General features: G+C 33.0%; 1 protein-coding gene across 1 annotated transcript in view; it reads left to right on the top strand.

Moving 5' to 3' along the window:
* IBTK (inhibitor of Bruton tyrosine kinase) overlaps positions 1 to 18,440 on the top strand; it is a 95,957-nt gene that overhangs the window by 18,381 nt on the left and 59,136 nt on the right. The window contains exons 4-15 of the mRNA XM_019651908.1: positions 1,172 to 1,296; positions 4,064 to 4,174; positions 5,174 to 5,344; positions 7,365 to 7,482; positions 7,563 to 7,743; positions 9,152 to 9,275; positions 11,291 to 11,468; positions 14,199 to 14,373; positions 15,615 to 16,214; positions 17,059 to 17,145; positions 17,949 to 18,031; positions 18,117 to 18,154. Coding sequence (XP_019507453.1) covers positions 1,172 to 1,296; positions 4,064 to 4,174; positions 5,174 to 5,344; positions 7,365 to 7,482; positions 7,563 to 7,743; positions 9,152 to 9,275; positions 11,291 to 11,468; positions 14,199 to 14,373; positions 15,615 to 16,214; positions 17,059 to 17,145; positions 17,949 to 18,031; positions 18,117 to 18,154 — 1,991 coding nt within the window. The remainder of the gene's footprint in view (positions 1 to 1,171; positions 1,297 to 4,063; positions 4,175 to 5,173; positions 5,345 to 7,364; positions 7,483 to 7,562; positions 7,744 to 9,151; positions 9,276 to 11,290; positions 11,469 to 14,198; positions 14,374 to 15,614; positions 16,215 to 17,058; positions 17,146 to 17,948; positions 18,032 to 18,116; positions 18,155 to 18,440) is intronic.

Here is an 18,440-nt window from a genome sequence, read left to right as displayed (position 1 = left end):
GAGCTGTTGTTCACCATCTTAGCTGTAGAGGGCAGTGTCACTGGCCCTCATGTGGGATCTGAACTGGGGCCCTGCTGCTCAGAGCTGGCGTCCCAAGCTGACTCTTAACCAATGCTCCACTCTGCCGGCCCTGAAATTCTATTCTTATTAAAATACCTGAAAAAAAGTTTTGTGTGGATATCTACAAAATACTTTGGTATATGTTGGTTGATAATTTTGGTTTTCCATTTAGAATACTTCAATTTATTTTGCGTTTTTAATTTTTAATCTATATTATGTCTCTAAGAATAAAAGGGAAGGCAGTTAGAATATAACTACAATAAACTCATTAATGTCCATCCAGAAAGTAACATCAGTATTTTAGGTAGAGGGAAAAAGGAAGTGATTCTTCTACCCACACATTCTTCTAGTTCTGCTTATTCCTCCACTTTGTTTGCCTTTGGAGCTCTGAAAATGGAAATTGCGGGGAAAAAAGAAGAGATTTAAATGTGGGGGGGGGCACACTATAATTTGTTTTTAACTAGCGATCAAGCTAAGTAAGGACTCATTCTTCATTTTTATTTCTACCTTGGGTACTATATTTCAGGTTATAGTTGTAATGAAATTTTATGAGCCTTGCAAAATAAAAAAGATTTATATCATAAACCTAGCTGCGATTAAATTCTATCCCAGTGTAATGGGTACCCTAACCAGTAGTGTGTTTTTGCATTTGTCAAGAGCAAACTATTGAGGGTTAATGTTTCTGTAGGACCAGTAACATCACATTTGTTTTATTTAGAACCTTTATATGTATTAATAACATTAATTTTTTTATGTTTAAATAACTTATTTTCTGGAAACTAAGTGGTTATGGCAGGGGATATTTTACTCATTTGGCAGTTAAACATTAGCTGCTGAAGAAACAAGGAACAAATGATGTTAGATTGCTTACATTGAGACAGTCCTGTGCTGATTTGGATTTTCTGATTTTTATACCTAGAATTATATAAGATATTAATAGATTCATAATTTAAAAGGCAGTGTTGGCAGCATCTTTCTAAATATGATAGCTAAAGTAGTTCCTGTAGAGTCATGTTGGAGGTAAACTGATGAGTGGAGTATATCTATAATTGAACTACACTGATATTTGTTTTAAATTATAAAAGTGTGTAAAAACTAATTTTCATTTTAGATCCTACAGATGTCTACACTTGGGGAGATAATACAAATTTCAACCTTGGTCATGGAAGCCAGGATAGCAAACATCATCCAGAGTTGGTGGATCTGTTCTCCAGGAGTGGAGTTTATATTAAGCAGGTATTTTGAAGTATAATCTATATACTTTTAGAGGTTAAAAAGAACTTTTGTATTTGATAGCTCTTTTCATTTGGATCATGTTAACTTTGTTGAAGGTATGATAGCATGTTTTAATAAAGAAATCAGTCAACAGAACTTTATTAATTCTAGTTTAGGTTTTGTTAGCCATAACCATACTTAGACTATGAAGTACCATAAAACTATAACATGTTGTCCAGCAATGTTAGAAATCAGAAGGCACTATATAGATATCAGTTAATTTTTAAAAGGTAGAGCTTTTGTTGATTTTCTAGCTTTTTTTTTTTCCATTTAACAAAAATGGAGAGTTCTTTTAAAAAAAAGCTCCTTAAGTTTCTCAAGTGAATTCATTGTTAAACTCAGTGTTGCTAGTTTTAGGTAAGTGAACCTGAGTACTCAGATATAAGTGATTGTAAAATTAATTGATATAATTGTAAAGGTTTGGTCTTTGGTCTTCTATCATTATGCTGGATATCTTCCACTTCCATGGATTTTACTACTGTTGACATACTCATCTTTCTCCATACCACAGTGAGCCGGGGGTGAGGGGTGGGGTGGTGGGGGTTAAACTGAGCTTGAACAGGTTTTCAGAATCCTTCTTAAAATCCTATTTCACTCATCAACAGCTATTAATGATTGATCAGAGTTGGGCACTTCAGAAAGATATCTGTTTTTCTTTTCTGAGTTAGTTATAAGCACATGATATAGTTAGATTTCATGAACTGAGCTTTTTTTCAGGAGCAGGGATTTTACACAAGAATGAAGGGGTAATGGTAGCATTAGGAAACTAGAGGCTGAATGTACCTTCTGATCCTAAGAAATATGTGCTATGGAGAAATTGAGCATATTTTGGTTGGTAGGGTTATGAGTGAAATAGTATACCCCAAGTGAAAGCTACATTTCAAGTAAGGCAAGGAAGTGAGAGTATTTGTGAAGAAATTAAGGTTGTAAAGGATTTTATTTATCACAGAACAAGGGTTGAAGCAAGCACTATGAACAAGTTTGAGAGGAAGGAAAACCATGTGACTTTCAGTCAGGAAAGAAGAAGCAAGTGTATGGGAATATTTACTGAGCACCAATTACATAGATAGCCCCATTAGTCACCGAAAAGGGGCTGATTCTGTAGTCTAGTACCAAATGAATGAACTACCATGGGACAAAGATTGTTAATATTAGCATAATATATTCCTGAGAATTAAGATGAAAAGTCATGATCAGTTATCTCCATTAAAAATTTAGAGGTTTTAAAGCTGGAGGTCTTAAATTCTGGTATTGGTTGTTTATGATAGTAGGAGCCAGAAATTGTACAATGGCATTCTAATATTGAGTATAAAGTTGAACAAAACGTATTATTTCTGGTTTTATAAAATGATTTTTTTTCTTACAAATTCTAACTGTGTATTACAAATTTGGATACAATTTTGAGTTTTATTTTTAGATTTCTCAGGTATTTGTGGTATAGCTCAATGAGATGACTTTTTGCGTTACTTATGATAGGCACATGTATTTGTAGAACTCACCAAGTGGTTTAAGGATTTGTATAAATAGAGCTTACAGTTAAGCATAAAATTTTCCTATTTTTCAAAGGAACTTTTTCTGGAAAATAATTCTAGGATTTCTTTATTTTTTGATCACCTATTTATATCCTAAGTTAGAAATGCTTATAGATGGCATAAGAAATATAAGTGCGAATTATTATTTTTTATTTTTTAAATTTATTGGGGTGACAATGCTTAGTAAAATTACATAGGTTTCAAGTGCACAATTCTGTAATACATCATCTATGTATCACGTTGTGTGCTCACCACCCAGAGTCAGTTCTCCTTCCATCACCGTATATTTGATCCCCTTTACCCTCTTCTTTCATCCCTCCTCCCCTCTTACCCTCTGGTAACCGCTAAACTGTTGCCTGTGTCTATGAGTTTTTGCAAATAATTTTTAAAAGTAAGATAAAAGGTTTTTAAGTGATATTAAGGTAAAATGATGCACTGCATATTAGATGCATTGAAAAATAGCAGTGTGGCCTGGAGTTTGGGTTAAATACATGTATATTTGAAACTGCTGTTGGTTTCCAGTTATTGCCTTCTGCTGATGCAGTTCAACCATTTCAGTACCCTTGTCTTCTGGTAAGAATATGTAAATATGTAAGTGAGAGGGCAAGGAAGGAAGTGGGGAAGAGAGAAAAACTTGAAAATAAATATGAAAATATTTAAAGCCATGTAATGATATTAAGGATATATTAGACGAAATTAGAGCTATGAAAAGGACATACTGTCTATCCCACACTCTTCACGTATAGGTGATGTGCTTGTTTTTTAAAAAGTACTCTTAAGATATCGCCACTATTTTCTTTAATAACATGTCTCTATTTGCTACTCTTTATGCTTCATATTACACTGCTCAGTTCTTGCTCTTTGAGATTTTATGAAATTGGAAAACAACTGGCCACTGCTTTTGAAGACTTAAGATTTGCATTTTCCTATGTTTAGCCTCTGTGGCTGACACATGCTCAATTCCTCCTTTGTTCTTTTCCCTATATGCCTGTTTTCAGACATAGTCTTAAAATAAAGCATGTATATTTCTAATTTTTATCACAGAAAACTTTAAACGTGTACGAAGAGAGAATAGTATAATGGATCCCCATGATCCTATCATTCCACTCAATTAACACTGTTCTATTATTTCTTTTTTTATATAAAAGGATATTTTATTCATAGAATTTTAATAATATTCTTTTGTTTTCTCATAGGTGGTGCTTTGTAAATTTCACTCAGTGTTTCTGTCTCAGAAAGGGCAGGTTTACACTTGTGGTCATGGTCCTGGAGGACGGTTAGGCCATGGAGATGAACAGACATGCTTGGTAATTGAAATGTCATTACACAGTTTAGGTAACTTCAGTAAAATTTTGATAAACTGGAAGCTTAACTAAAAAATATTTTTAACCAAGTGTAAGGAGAAAATAATAAACCAGTCGATAGTAGATTTTAAAAAATTGATGATTTTCCTGGTATGTCATGTTCAAAATAAAGATTTAGATATGCAAAATTCTAAAGCATCAAAGAAAAATTACATTTTGCTTATAGCAAATATTGGGGAGGGACTGCTTGTATATTTATCGATTAAATGGTGCTTTAAAAAGGAGAGAGAGCTATAATAATAGCTTCCATTTGTTGAGGGTTTATTGTAATCTAGGCATTGTTTATGAAGCCTTACAACAGCTGTGTGGGGTTATAGGCATTATTATCCTCATTTTATACACACGACAATAGTAGTAATAGCAGTTATTTATTGATTGCTTACTTTGTGCCAGAGACTATTGTGTCTTATTAGCTCATCAACTTATTAGCTCCTAACACCAATCCGATTATCATCTAAAATACTATTATTATTTTGTGTTCAGGTGAAGAAAATGAACTACTGAGAGGTTAAGAGATTTGATTGAGATCAGATAGCTAGTAAATGGCAAAATTAAGATTTGAACCTAGGACACATGACTCCAAAGGAAGTTGTTTATTTGGTTACTCACTGAAGGGGTGCATTGTTTTCTGTATTTTTATTCAGTACACCAATGAATGCTTTGACAGAAGAGTCCCGTTTATTCATACCAAATAAATTAGCACTTGGTGTATGATAAAGGCTCAAAAATAATTTGTTGAATTAAATTTTTTTTAATTGAAATGTCTTATTGGGGTTTTATATTTTACTTATAAACCAGTGTCCACATCCTATTAAACTCATCTGCCCCTTGCTGAATTGTAGAGTTTACCTAGTCATGTCCTTTGGACATAGTGTCATCAGATTCTATTTGTATTTCTATCTAAATGGTTAATATTATACTGAAGTTAAATTTACTTTGTAGGTCCCTAGGCTTGTGGAAGGACTGAGTGCTCATAATTGTTCCCAAGTGGCAGCTGCTGAAGACCATACTGTTGTGTTAACTGAAGATGGATGTGTTTACACGTTTGGTCTAAATATTTTTCATCAATTAGGAATCATCCCTCCACTGCCCAATTGTAATGTACCCAGACAGGTAAACGTCTGTTTTTTAAACAATACTATGACTATTTGCTGTAAAACCTATATAGGCAAAAAGATGGAATGTATTGACAGAGGAACTTATTTTACTTATATTCAGTAGTATACACTTTATTTTTTACAGGAGAAATTAAGCATAGTACAAATTAGGATTTGTTTGAAGTAAGAAAGAAAGCACTTGGGAAATTATGCACCAAACTGCCTTAAAATAACTTTTAAGTATTCATAAGCAGAGGGGAATCCAGATTTTGGGGGTTTAAGGCCTTCCTTAAGAAAAAACATGAAGTTTGTATTGGGTTGTCGGGAAAGTCATGATGCATTTTTGCACCGAAAAACAGAAAAATACGTCATGACTTTTACGATGACCCAACAAATCAAAATTGGCTATGCAAGTGAGGCCCTCAGCAGCCTAAGCTTATTGGCTTCATTATAAAGCTGCCTCAGCACAGAAGTCACACCTGGCAAGTTGACATGAAGGAATATAGATCCAAAAGCCACCATTCTTTGTTCTACTTACCCCTCCCATTTTTACAACTAGAGGATACCGTTTCCTCAACTTCAGAGTCCTAGTACACAAAACTGGGACTGGTGTTCTAAAGTAATGTGTTATTAGAATCATCACCTGTAACGAATGTATTTTCAGCTCAAAATTTTATATTTCAGATACTAAATTTTTTCACTGGTTTAATCCTCTGGATTTAAAATTATTAGATACATATTATCTATTAATAAGCTTTTAAAATCAGTGGTTTTCCATTTGGGATGATTAATGAATCAATAGGAATTACCACAAAATAATGAGAGATAGTCTCCAATCTGTGGTCCTTTTTAGAAGATCCATTTTCTCCACCTGTGGAATTTGTGCATATTTAATCATTTTATAGACTTATTTAGGGATGGTAGATTTTCCTCTCATTTTGATTCTCATTGTGTGGCTACATTGGAGTTCTGGGTTGATAGACATTAGCTATATTCTCAACTGGGGGCAGTTTTGCCCCCCAGGAGCCATTTGGCCATGTCTAGAGACATTTTCAGATGTCACAACTGGGGGTAGGGGTGGGAGTGGTGCTACTGACTTCTAGTGGGTAGAGTCCAGAGACATTGCTAAACCTCCTACGATACATAAGACAGTCCCCTACAACAAAGAATCATCTGGCCCAAAATGCCATTAGTGCCACTGTTGAGAGACCCTGAATATGTCAGCTTTAAAAATACCATATTTTGTAATAAGAATGAGAATGCCTGTTTTGCATATTACTTGTTAACAAAAGTTCAATGATTTGGTTTTTATACTGTGTCAATTTTTTATTTGTTAAAACTGCTGACTTAAAGTGGATGCATTAGATGTCTTGTGTTCTGAGAAGAGTTGGGGTTTTCTTTTTTCTTTTTTTTTTTTTAAAGATTTTTATTGGTGAATTGGGGGGATGGGAACAGTGCTGGGGAATTGGGGGAAGGGGGACAGACAAGTTGCTGTCATTTTGTTCTTCAGTCTAGTTGTGGAGGATGTTGCTTCACTGGCCCAAGTTGGCACCATCATTGCGCTCTTCCCGGGTGAGGCAGATCAGTCGCCGGCTTCTGGACGGCCGCTCACTGCAGCTGCTGGCCGCTCACGCTGGCTACTGGCTACACACGGTAGCCCATGGCAACCCACTGCCACAGGGACTGCAGCCCACGCCATCGCCGGCGACTCACAGCAGCCCAGCTCCAGGTTGAGCCGTTGTTCAGCATCTTAGCTGTAGAGGGCAGTGTCACTGGCCCTCATATGTGGGATCCGAACCGGGGCCCTCTAGCATCCCAAGCGAGTTCTTAACCATCGCGCCACTCGGCCGGCCCGAGTTGGGGTTTTAGTACTGGTGCTGAGATCTATTAGTGACGACTGCCATTAGCACTTAAGGGGGCACTGGTAGCAAGTATGCCATGTATTTGGTACCCTGGTCTACTGGATCTTTGTAAAAATGTACTGGTTCATAGATGTACATATAGTAAACTGCAGTCTTATTTGTCTTTTTGAATAGATGCAGGCAAAATATCTGAAAGGAAGGACTATCATTGGAGTAGCAGCAGGCAAGTTTCATACAGTGCTATGGACTCGAGAAGCTGTTTACACTATGGGACTAAATGGTGGACAACTGGGTAAGAAATCTTTGACAAAATCTGGAAAATACATTACATTCTTAAAATGGATATTTTGTAATTTACTTGTGTATTTTTAGGTTATTTACTAGATCCCAATGGAGAAAAGTGTGTCACTGCTCCTCGTCAAGTCTCTGCCCTTCATCATAAGGACATCACTCTGTCTTTGGTTACTGCAAGTGACGGGGCCACAGTCTGTGTTACTACAAGGGGAGATATTTACTTACTTGCAGACTATCAATGCAAGAAGATGGCTTCTAAGTATGTGTATTTCTGTGAAAGAAACGTAACTTTGATAAGAGTTCAACTCTTCTAGCAAATATCAGTATCAGCTTTATGCTATGCTGTGAAATGCCAAATAGAGAAAATGGAATGGCGGGGAAGTCAGGAGTTTTTGCCTTTTGTAATCTTAGTTTTTTGGCAAGTATCCTGTGAATAATGTAAAAGTTCTTTATAGTTGTAAAACTACATTTCTCATTTACGATAATATGCATATGTGGTTAAATATGACCTATAAATTGCCTTTTTTATATTTCATAATGTTTCTTTATATAATATAATTATTATAATGAATACAAGTAGAGAAATAGATCTTTGACTCTGGAAGAAGTTCAGGTAGTGGATGCAGTAGCATGCAGGAATTCTAGAGTAATCAGTCATCTAACTTTAAAAGCAATCAGGCATTGGAATTGCAATTGAATGCAACACAATGTGCTTTTGCTAATGTAAGTGAGATGGTAACTTCCTAAGTAGATACTACCTGTGAAGTTACCTCATGGGCAGAAAATGTCAACCATCAATTTGGTTACAACTTACCTTGGTTGTATAACAGTTGAAAAGTTATCAAATTTAGGTCATATTGCCTTTACAGAAACATGAAAATGTGAACCTATATGTTTCTTAGAATGCACTAGGCTTTTTCTGAGCATGAGGTGATTTGTGGGATGTTAGGTTTTGTTTTTAGTTAAGATTTGTAAAACTTGCCTTGATAACATTAAATTACATAAATATAAGTTGTATCCAAGTTTTCAGTTAGAAAATTATTTTGTTACAGATTATTACATGTTGAATGTATTATTTTGAAATGAGAAAAAAATATAGGCAAAATATCTGAAAGGGAGGACAATCATTGGAGTAGCAGCAGACGGGTTTCACACAATACTATAGGCACATCACATGAGCGGATATAATTAAATAATGTGGTTAGTGGAGAGTTATTAAATTAATACCCATGTTTCATGGTAGTCATATCTATTTAGGGTTGTCATATTTGAAATTAAGGATTTCTATTTTGTTTTGAGGTTTAAATTACTCCTTTCCTCTTAAAATCCAAATACACTTAGGAGCTTTTGGCCTCATCAGTTATTTAAACTAGAGTGAATGCATGCGTTAGTAAGCAGGGCTTTAAGTGTTTAATGTGTTTATCTGTGTAGGTAGCACCTTTTGGGAGGAAAGGACCCCTGGTGGCTCTTCAGTCTCAAAAGTTTGCCTACCCCTGGTGTAGGGGAAACTTACAGAACGAAGGGACTAAGGATACCAAAGGCTAAATTGTCTTACTTTGCCTTTCACAGTCATTGTCCTAGGTTATTATTTGAATAGTAAATTTTTAAAAATTGAGCATGTATATTTTAGAAAACATAATTAATTTAGAATTTTTTTTTTCATCCAGACAGCTAAACTTGAAAAAGGTTCTTGTATCTGGGGGGCGTATGGAATACAGGGTTGATCCTGAACCTCTGAAAGAAAATGGGGATGAAAAAATTTGCATTCTTGCAATGGATGGAGCTGGAAGAGTGAGTATATCTTTATGTAAAAGTGTAGTAATGTTATTCTCAGTTGATAGTTGTAGGGAACCTGATCATGTGAAAATGTATTTCTCTGATGGTCATGATTCCTGTTGACTTTGTTTCGCAACTTATGTTTGACATCTAATACTAATTAGTGTGGAGCTGATATTTCAAAGAAAGAACAATGACATTTAACTAACATTGCATAGTATTGCTTCATTAAACTATAGTTTAAAATTTCATTTACTGTGCTTAAAATGGAAAGAAATAAAGGATTTTGATGGGTTATTTGATTTGTATACTGAGTACTGATAAATGATACTGAATTGCGTAGATCCAAGATATGTTATATAACTACTCTTTAAAAAAAGTAAAAGCTAAGCAGCAGTATTAAAAATTTGATGTATAATTGGAAAATTTCCCCCAGATTTAGTTTACATTTAAACAAATGTATGCACATATATGCAGAGATTATAACTTATGTGTAAAAGATAATGTGTTTCTAGATCATTATATAATCTTATTTCTTTGCATTTAAGTAAATATTATAGAGTTTTAATTTTATTTCCCTGTGCAAACATAATTGGGTTGCCAGAAAAGTCATGACATATTTTTCTGTTTTTCATTGCAAAAATGCGTCATGACTTTTCCGACAACCCAGTAGTATATTTCTTTAATAAAATTGTTAATTTAAAAATATATTTTATTAGGTTGTTGGAAAAGTCATGACGCATTTTTGCAATGAAAAACATAGGAAAATATGTCATGACTTTTCCGACAACCCAATACATTAGTGACACTGAAAAAAATTTTACACTGTGACTAGAAAAACAAATTGTTTTCTGCTTTTTGCTTATAAAATAAGAACATACAATAAGAATGTTTTTAATGTTATAAGTGCTATGAAATTTTAGCTATTATAGAAATTATAGAAATTGAAGAATTTGATTTTATAGAAATTTTGATATTATAGAAATTGAAGAATTAAAATCATAAAGCTCTACCTACTGGTACATCACAGGCATAAATCTATAGTTGATCATTTTAATGGAGGGAACTATATTTAAGAATTAGAGCTCTAATTTGTACTAATGAAAGGAAGCAGAGGCATGGGATTACATAAAAACTTGAATATTAAAAACTTATATTTGACTTTGGGATGTGTTTCATTTATATTAATGTGCATCTAGCTTTTACCTCTGAATATTTGTTTCCCATAAAATTAGACTTAATATAATAACCAAGCTATAAAGGAATCAATCAATATAGTGTGTGTGTGTGTGTCTGTATCTGTGTGTGTTTGTATGTACGTGTGTATATATGTTTTGAGTGACCTTGGCAGATACCATTTTGTGCTTTAGTTTTCTTAATTATTAGGGGATTAAACTTTTATAAATCAGAAATATTAATTTTTTTAATGAAATCTTATTTGGAATGCCAGTCTATGAAGTAGATAAAAGAGTTACTGCTCTGAAGCCCAGCACCCCACCTCAACATTTTCTCTATGTTGAGCAGCAGCCATTTCATAGTAACACTAAGGTTTTCAGAACCACTAGGAAGCCATGGGACTCTATGATGAATTTTCTGTGTCTAAAATTTGTTTTTGTTAAAACTGAGTTATGCCTACATTTTTTTTTCTTGAGAGTAAAGGTTGGATTTTCGTAGTTTGGTTTTCATTCTTGTAAATAGATGGTACTACAAGTCTAACATCTAAGTTTTAACTTTAAGATTTTTGTTTTTCTTTAGCAGTGCTAAAAATTACTTAAGAGGAGAGTCTTTGAAGCATACTTAATGCTTCATGTTTGCTTGATGCGTTTTTTTGAAAGACAGTTCTTTAAAACATCTTTATTTTTATAGTATATTTTTTTCTGCAGAAGAATGAATGGACATTGAAACATATTAATCAGAACTTTTATTTTAGAAATATTATCTCTTGATTTCTGTTTTTGATTATTTCAGTTTTTGATTGTTCACATGCTATATCGCTGCTTTATATTCTAATGTAATTTGGTTTATTTTAGGTATTTTGCTGGAGATCAGTCAGCAGTTCTCTGAAGCAGTGTCGATGGGCTTATCCGCGCCAAGTCTTCATTTCTGATATTGCTTTAAATAGGAATGAAATTCTGTGTGTTACACAGGATGGAGAAGGATTTAGAGGGAAATGGTTTGAAGAAAAAAGAAAGAGTTCTGAAAAGAAAGGTCAGTTCATATCTGTAAACGGCACATAAAGTTCTTTTCCATTAACCTTTAATTTCACAGATATTTATTATTAGGTTTAATTGATAAATGTTATTAAGTTTTACCCAAATGGCTCTTTTGATTTTGGTTTGTGTATGTTTAGGTTAACAGGGAATTTGATCCACTTAAACCTGGAGTTTTCAACTTTTTATCTGTCTCAGTATCCCCTGAAGTCATGTACATTCCCTACAGTACCAGTGGCTCACTATTGCTAATTACTAGCTCTAGGAACAGGGAAGTGTAAAGAAAAACAAAACAAAACCAAAAAAAACTTCCCAGATGATTGTGAACCATCTTCTAAGCTCCCTTTTTTCTCTCTCTCCCCAAATTGAGAATTTAGTTGCTTATGCTGTATTTTTTATTTGTTTTTTACATACTTGTATATATAAAATTAAAGTTTTAAAAGGTATATCTCATGACTTACAGGAAAATCACAGGAAGAATAAAGTTTTAATATTTGTTGAGAATTTTTAAATGGACAAGTAGTTTTTTTAAACAATTGATGAATAATTGGAGACAAGTTTTATTCATTCCTTGATGAACATAAAAGATAGCATTAAGATGCCACCATTGAAAATAGAAGTTATGCATTATGTAGTTCATTCTTAATTATCTGATTATAAACTTATAAACTTGTGGTTGACTTACATTGTTTTTAAATTTAGGTTAGCTACTTTTTTCTTTCAACCAAATTAATAATCTGTTGATTTTTCTTCCAGAAAAACTACTTGTAGAATTCATTTACCTCTTTACATCTTATTGCTCCTACCCTACCCCAAGACACATGGAGTACTGAAAAAATAATTTTCTTGTTTCCATTCTTGTTTCTTTTTCTCTAGTCTCAAAATTATCAGAGTGAACTTTTAAGATCTGATCCTAATATTTCTGTGTTTAATACTTTAATGACTTCCTCATTACCTACTAAACATGGCCTATAAGGCCCCTGCTCTGACCCTTGTTTATGTCTTTGAACTCAGCTAGACCTTCAGGTTTTCAGTCTTGTCCAGCTGTGATTAGTCCCACGTCCTTTCCTAATTTTTCACATCTCACTTTAATTTATACTTCATCAAAGATGTTTTCACTGATTTCTCAAATCTAAACTGGGTTATCGTGTTTCACTTTTAGTGTTCCCCTTGTATTTTCATCATACAACTTATTTTTACTTGTTTTTTCAAATGCTTGTCTTGTATCATACTATAAGATAGCAAGGACTTTGACTATTCCCACTATATCCTTAGCATTCGGCATATTTCTTGCACATAGTAGCTCCTCATTAAGTTATTTGTTGAATGAACAAATCAGTTATTGTATGCTAAAATATATAAAGAACATTTATAATTACTGAGAAAATTACATAAACATTCTTCAAAATCATAAAACCATAAAGGAATGATTTTTGGATAGTTTTATTGATTTGTTTTAATTTTATTTTCTTATAGATTGTCAAGTCTGTAAACATTTAAGGTATATTTACTATGTGCTAGATATAGGCCTAGGTTTTAATAATATGAAGATATATAAGACAGGCCTCCTGTTCTGAGACATTCATAAATTTATAGGGGCAGTAGGCATGTATATAAATATTTATAGTTCATGGAGACAAATTCTAATATGAACATAAGTTTTTTGAGAGTATAGAAATTGGAATAACTAAGTGTTAAGGGAAGATTGTAAACCTCCCTGAGACTGAAATAGACCGAATTTGAGAGAGCAACCAGAATGCAGTTTCGATGTGTAAATGTTGGAAGTCCTTAGAATTGCGTTTTACTCATATTTAGTGGTCTAAAACTGAATTCATGAACTCATGCATCGCATCTGCTTTTCAGTGTTTTCAATCTAAAGGAATGGTTTATCTTTGACACCCCATATTCCTTCAGTCTCTACATGTAATTACAGTAGTCACCAATTTTGTCACTTTTTTCTCAAATACTGTATATCTGAAATCTTTCCACTTTTCTAGTTTCATTGATATACCCTCAGTTTATATCGTTTATTCTTTTTCTGGATTCTTAGTTTTTTAAATGATCTTTGTCTTTATTTACTTTAAACATTTTTCATACTGCAGGCAGAATCATTTCTTTGCATGCAGATTTTGTAGTTTTCTTTCATAGCCCTGATCTGATTTGTAATGACATAATCATTATTTCATGTCTGTCCGCTATGCTAAAAGTATACTCCAAGATGGTAGGGACATGCCTATTTTGTTCACTACTGTCACCACGGACAGACTGATGATCACTGTCACAGCAGCACAGTGTGCTCACTCAGATATTTGCTGAATAAATGGAAGAAATAGGGAGAAGGAAGGGAGGGGACAAATAAACAACTGATTATGAAGACGCTAAGTTTATGTATTTTTAATGCAAGCTGAGTAATTCTGAAAGCTAGTTTAACACTAGATTTGCTTTTTAGAAAGATAACTTTGGTTATATTGTGGAGATATGTTTGTTGAAAGGGATAAATTCATGGATAATTGAGAATTGACCCACCGAAATTTCATGTATAATACAAACAATATATTGGGTACAAATTGTGTTGAGAAAGAGGATGTAGTTTTTCAAAAGGACTTAATACACACAAAGATATTTCCATATTTTCCTAATTGTATTTCTGTTCCATTTACTCCTAAATTATTTTAATAGTTTCAATAAATCCTTGATTAATGGGAATTTATTTTTTTCTTTTTAGCAGAGATTTTATCAAACCTTCATAATTCCTCATCAGATGTATCTTGTGTCTCTGATATAAATAGTGTATATGAAAGAATTCGACTTGAGAAACTTACTTTTGCCCATAGAGCCGTTAGTGTCAGCACAGATCCAAGTGGATGCAACTTTGCAATCCTGCAGTCAGATCCTAAAACAAGGTACATTTATATATATATATTAAATTTTATTTTTAGAAGGAACGGTCACTGGATTTTCTTTTGTTTTCCGTAGCTTCTGGAGCAAATTTAATTGAAGAACTACTTCCAAGTCTTGTAGACTTTAGACATATTATGTTACCAGGGAAACTCAAAGGTGGAATTTGTTATACTGGAAATGACAAATGTTCCTTTTCGTTTGTAAACTGATATATATGGAAAATATTGAAGAAATACATGTTTATATATGTGTGTGTGTATATATATATATACACACACACACACACACACACACACACACACACACATACACAAAATTTATATCTTTAGTACTTCTTGATGTACTCTTAAGTTCTCAGATTTTGAGAAATATAAACATTTGTTATGTAGTTTGCCACAATTTCTGTCCCTTGAATATGAATGATGAGAATTGACAGAAGAAGAGAGTATGGAGTCATCTGGAGGATAATGTCAATCTCTAGTAGAGAGATGACAGGTTAAGATAAATATCAAGGGTACTATTAAAAAGGAAAAAGTCCTAGAAGTAGGTGACCATCCGTCCTTGTTTGTCTAGGTCTGTCCCATATTTAGCACGAAAGTCTCATCTCCTGCAAAACCCCTCATTCCTAGGCAAACCAGGAGATTTGGTTCCCCATACCTGGAAGGGTGAGAAAATTGGAAAGGTGTGATCACATTTCTACAGTACTGAAAGAATCACCATTACAGACCTACTGTATGTCTGTGTCTGTATTTATCTTTACTTCCTTGAGTTTCCAATGTACTTTAGGATCTGGGACCTGAAATATTTACTCAGTTTTTTGTATATTTCTTTTTCTACACTTGTAAAATAAAAGGATATAAAAGAGGAAAAAGTTGAGAACTATATTCTTTTTTAAATATTTTAGTTGTACTTTTAATTATTTAAAAATTTCTATGAAATAGTCATTTGAAATTTATATTCTATTGTTTCTTTGTAGAAATAGAAAACACGGCTTTCAAAGGAAAACTTAATTCTTATCATTTTAGTTTAGGAGAAATAAACATATAAAAAGGAATAGAAAATTTAAATGGTGATACAGTATCTAAGACTGTGCAGTATTCTTATATTTTAGGAAATGCCAAATTTAAAATTTTCTAAGTTTAATAAATAATAAAGAAATTGCCCTTTAAAAGGAAAATTGGCGAGGGGTGCTTTTGTTTTTTTAACTTTTCTTGAAAGTAAGTGATGTTTGTTTCATTTCTAGCCTTTATGAAATCCCATCTGTGTCCTCATCATCCTTTCTTGAAGAGTTTGGCCAATTGTTGAGGGAAACAGATGAAATGGACAACATCCATGATGTGACATTTCAAGTTGGCAACAGAATCTTCCCTGCTCATAAATATATTTTGGCAGTGCGTTCTGACTTTTTTCAGAAATTGTTTCTTTCAGATGGTACTTCTTTAGATTTTACAGATGTTTACCAGAAGGATGAAGATTCTGCAGGATGCCATCTCTTTGTGGTAGAGAAGGTTCATCCTGACTTGTTTGAATACCTTTTACAATTTATATACACAGATACTTGTGACTTTTTAACTCATGGTTTCAAACCAAGAATAAACTCAAACAAAAAACCAGAAGAATATGAGAGCACTCCAGATTCTCATCTGAAGAAAATGAATTCCCATGAAGATAATCAGAAGTCAGCATTTGAAGTTTATAAAAGTAATCAAGCTCAAACAATTAGCGAAAAGCAGAAAAGCAAACCCAAATCTTCGAAAAAAGTAAAAAGTGTTGGGGAAGATGACCCTGTAAGAATGTTGCAAAATCTTGCAAGGAAATTTGGTTTCAGTAATTTGAGTAGTAGGTATGACTCCCCCTTAATATCCATTCTTGTACCTCATTGTACCCCCCCCTTTTAAAAATTCACTTTTATTTTGCTTCTCTCTTTCTCCCTGCTTACCCTGCTACCCTTTTTGAGGGGAGGTACGTGAATATACCTCCATTTTCTGCTAAAAGCTACCTTTGTGGGACTCCCTGGATTAAAACATTATTACAGCATGGGAAGGCTGTTATTGGGTTTGAACTCTTGTGTTTGTGTAACAGGGATCTGGAGTGGCAGGCAGTGTGATATGTTGGAAAGAGAAAGTCTTTGGAGTAACAAAGACCTATATCTGTCTCTTACCTTTACTGTAACTAACTGGGGCAAATTTCTTAGTTTCTTTGAACTTGAGTTTTTCATTATATAAAATGGGAGGGATAATATTGATCTTATATTATTGGTGTGGTTTTGTCATATAACATATAAAGTGACTAACATAGTGTTTGTCATATTATAAACCTAATTTTTTTGCATTCTCTCTATTGTTATTTATATCGTTTTGTGGCAGTATAACCTTAGGTGGAGCAGGGGACGAGTGTATGTTTTCTATTTAAAAACAATGAAGGGCTTTTTGTGCTATGGCTTTGATTTTTAAAATTTTTTTTAGTAATGATATTTAATGTATTTTTAATTCTAAGTAACATTGAAGGAGAATGTATGATTATTACTTTATCACAGAGTAGGGGTTCTTTGAGATACTTTTCTAGGTGATGTAAATTATACCATCATGTTCAGATGTAAGCTAATTTGTTGGGTTTTTATTGCTTGTTTGTTTTGGTAGAGGGATATATATATATACAAATTGTCAATTTTTATCTATCCTTCATAGGTTAGATGGAGTCAGATTTGAAAATGAAAAAATTAATGTTATTGACAAGAGAACTGGTAATAAACCAAAGCTAAATCAGAAAAAATGGTAAGTTAAGAAATGAAGATAAACTTGTCACCTCTAGATTTGGGACTTAAGTGTAGAAATAGAGCTTTTTTTACTTATGAAGCCAAATGTAATGGTAGATACCTTTAAATGGTATTCTTAATTTTTGGAAATGTTGGAGAGTTGTTGAGGGAAATGGACAAAATATTACGTGCTCAGTAAGACATTGGTACAATTTTTTTTTTCTGATTAATTCCTAATTAAGAAAGGAGTTTTTAATTTTTGTTTTTCTTGTCTGAAGTTTGTATTTTTAATCAATAGGAAATGATGTTAACCCCAAAACCAAACTAATTACGCCTTCTCATCATTATGATGATTCCTTTGTAAATCTTTTCAGTAATAAATATACTATTCTAAATATATTTGTTATTAAAAGTTTTTGTTTTTAGATGTTTATGCTTGTAGGTGAAAAGTTTTTGGAGAAAGAAAAACTGTGGCAGTATCTAGATTATGCTTCGCATAGAATAGGTTATACAAATAAGTGAATTAAAGACCTTTGACTGTGATGTCACTTACTATTATATTATTAATACCTGTAATGAAAAAGGAAAATTAGAAGAAAGACTTTTTTGAATATTTATCTATATTCTAAGGCCCTTATCATCTTCTCTAAAGTGGAAGGAGATGAAGTACTTTATTTGTATGTATACCATCAAGTTGCTTATTCGCTGCTGCCTTTAATTAAGAGAAAATCAAAAGTTAAGCCAAATCCTATAATGAATTTTCTTATTTGCTAAATATATAAAGAAATCTCTCTTGCTTCAATTAAACATTTTTTCTTGCAGCTCATTTCTATATGATGTCACCATAATATCAGTGGATGGAAAGGAATTTCCTTGTCATAAATGTGTTCTTTGTGCTAGACTTGGTAGGTACACTTTTTCTTAGATGCTGATTTATTTGTTTTAGTATTGTTTCACTATTCTCACTGAATTTAATTTTTTTTCTTTCAGAATATTTTCATAGTATGCTGAGTAGCTCATGGATTGAGGTACGATTTAAGTAGAAACCACATAGGCTTATATTTTAAGGAGACTATATACTAAAGAAATTCAAAATGGGAACCTCATATTTTAACTCAGTTTTTCTTTTGTATTAAACTTTATTTATGCTTAAGCCTGCCTGAAAATAGCAACATTCAGAAATGAAACTGTTGCAAAGAAGCTACTTAAAATTTTCCTATTATTATTTAGACATGAATTTGGCATAACAGTGTGTTTTGTTTTTCTGTTTTTCTGGATCCTTTTTCATATTATATGGCAATTTAAAATTAAATA

Source organism: Hipposideros armiger, unplaced genomic scaffold, assembly GCF_001890085.2.
Source record: "Hipposideros armiger isolate ML-2016 unplaced genomic scaffold, ASM189008v1 scaffold_169, whole genome shotgun sequence".
NCBI lineage: Eukaryota > Metazoa > Chordata > Mammalia > Chiroptera > Hipposideridae > Hipposideros > Hipposideros armiger.
The sequence above is the reverse complement of the archived record's forward strand: the minus strand, read 5'-3'. Positions and strand labels throughout refer to the sequence as shown.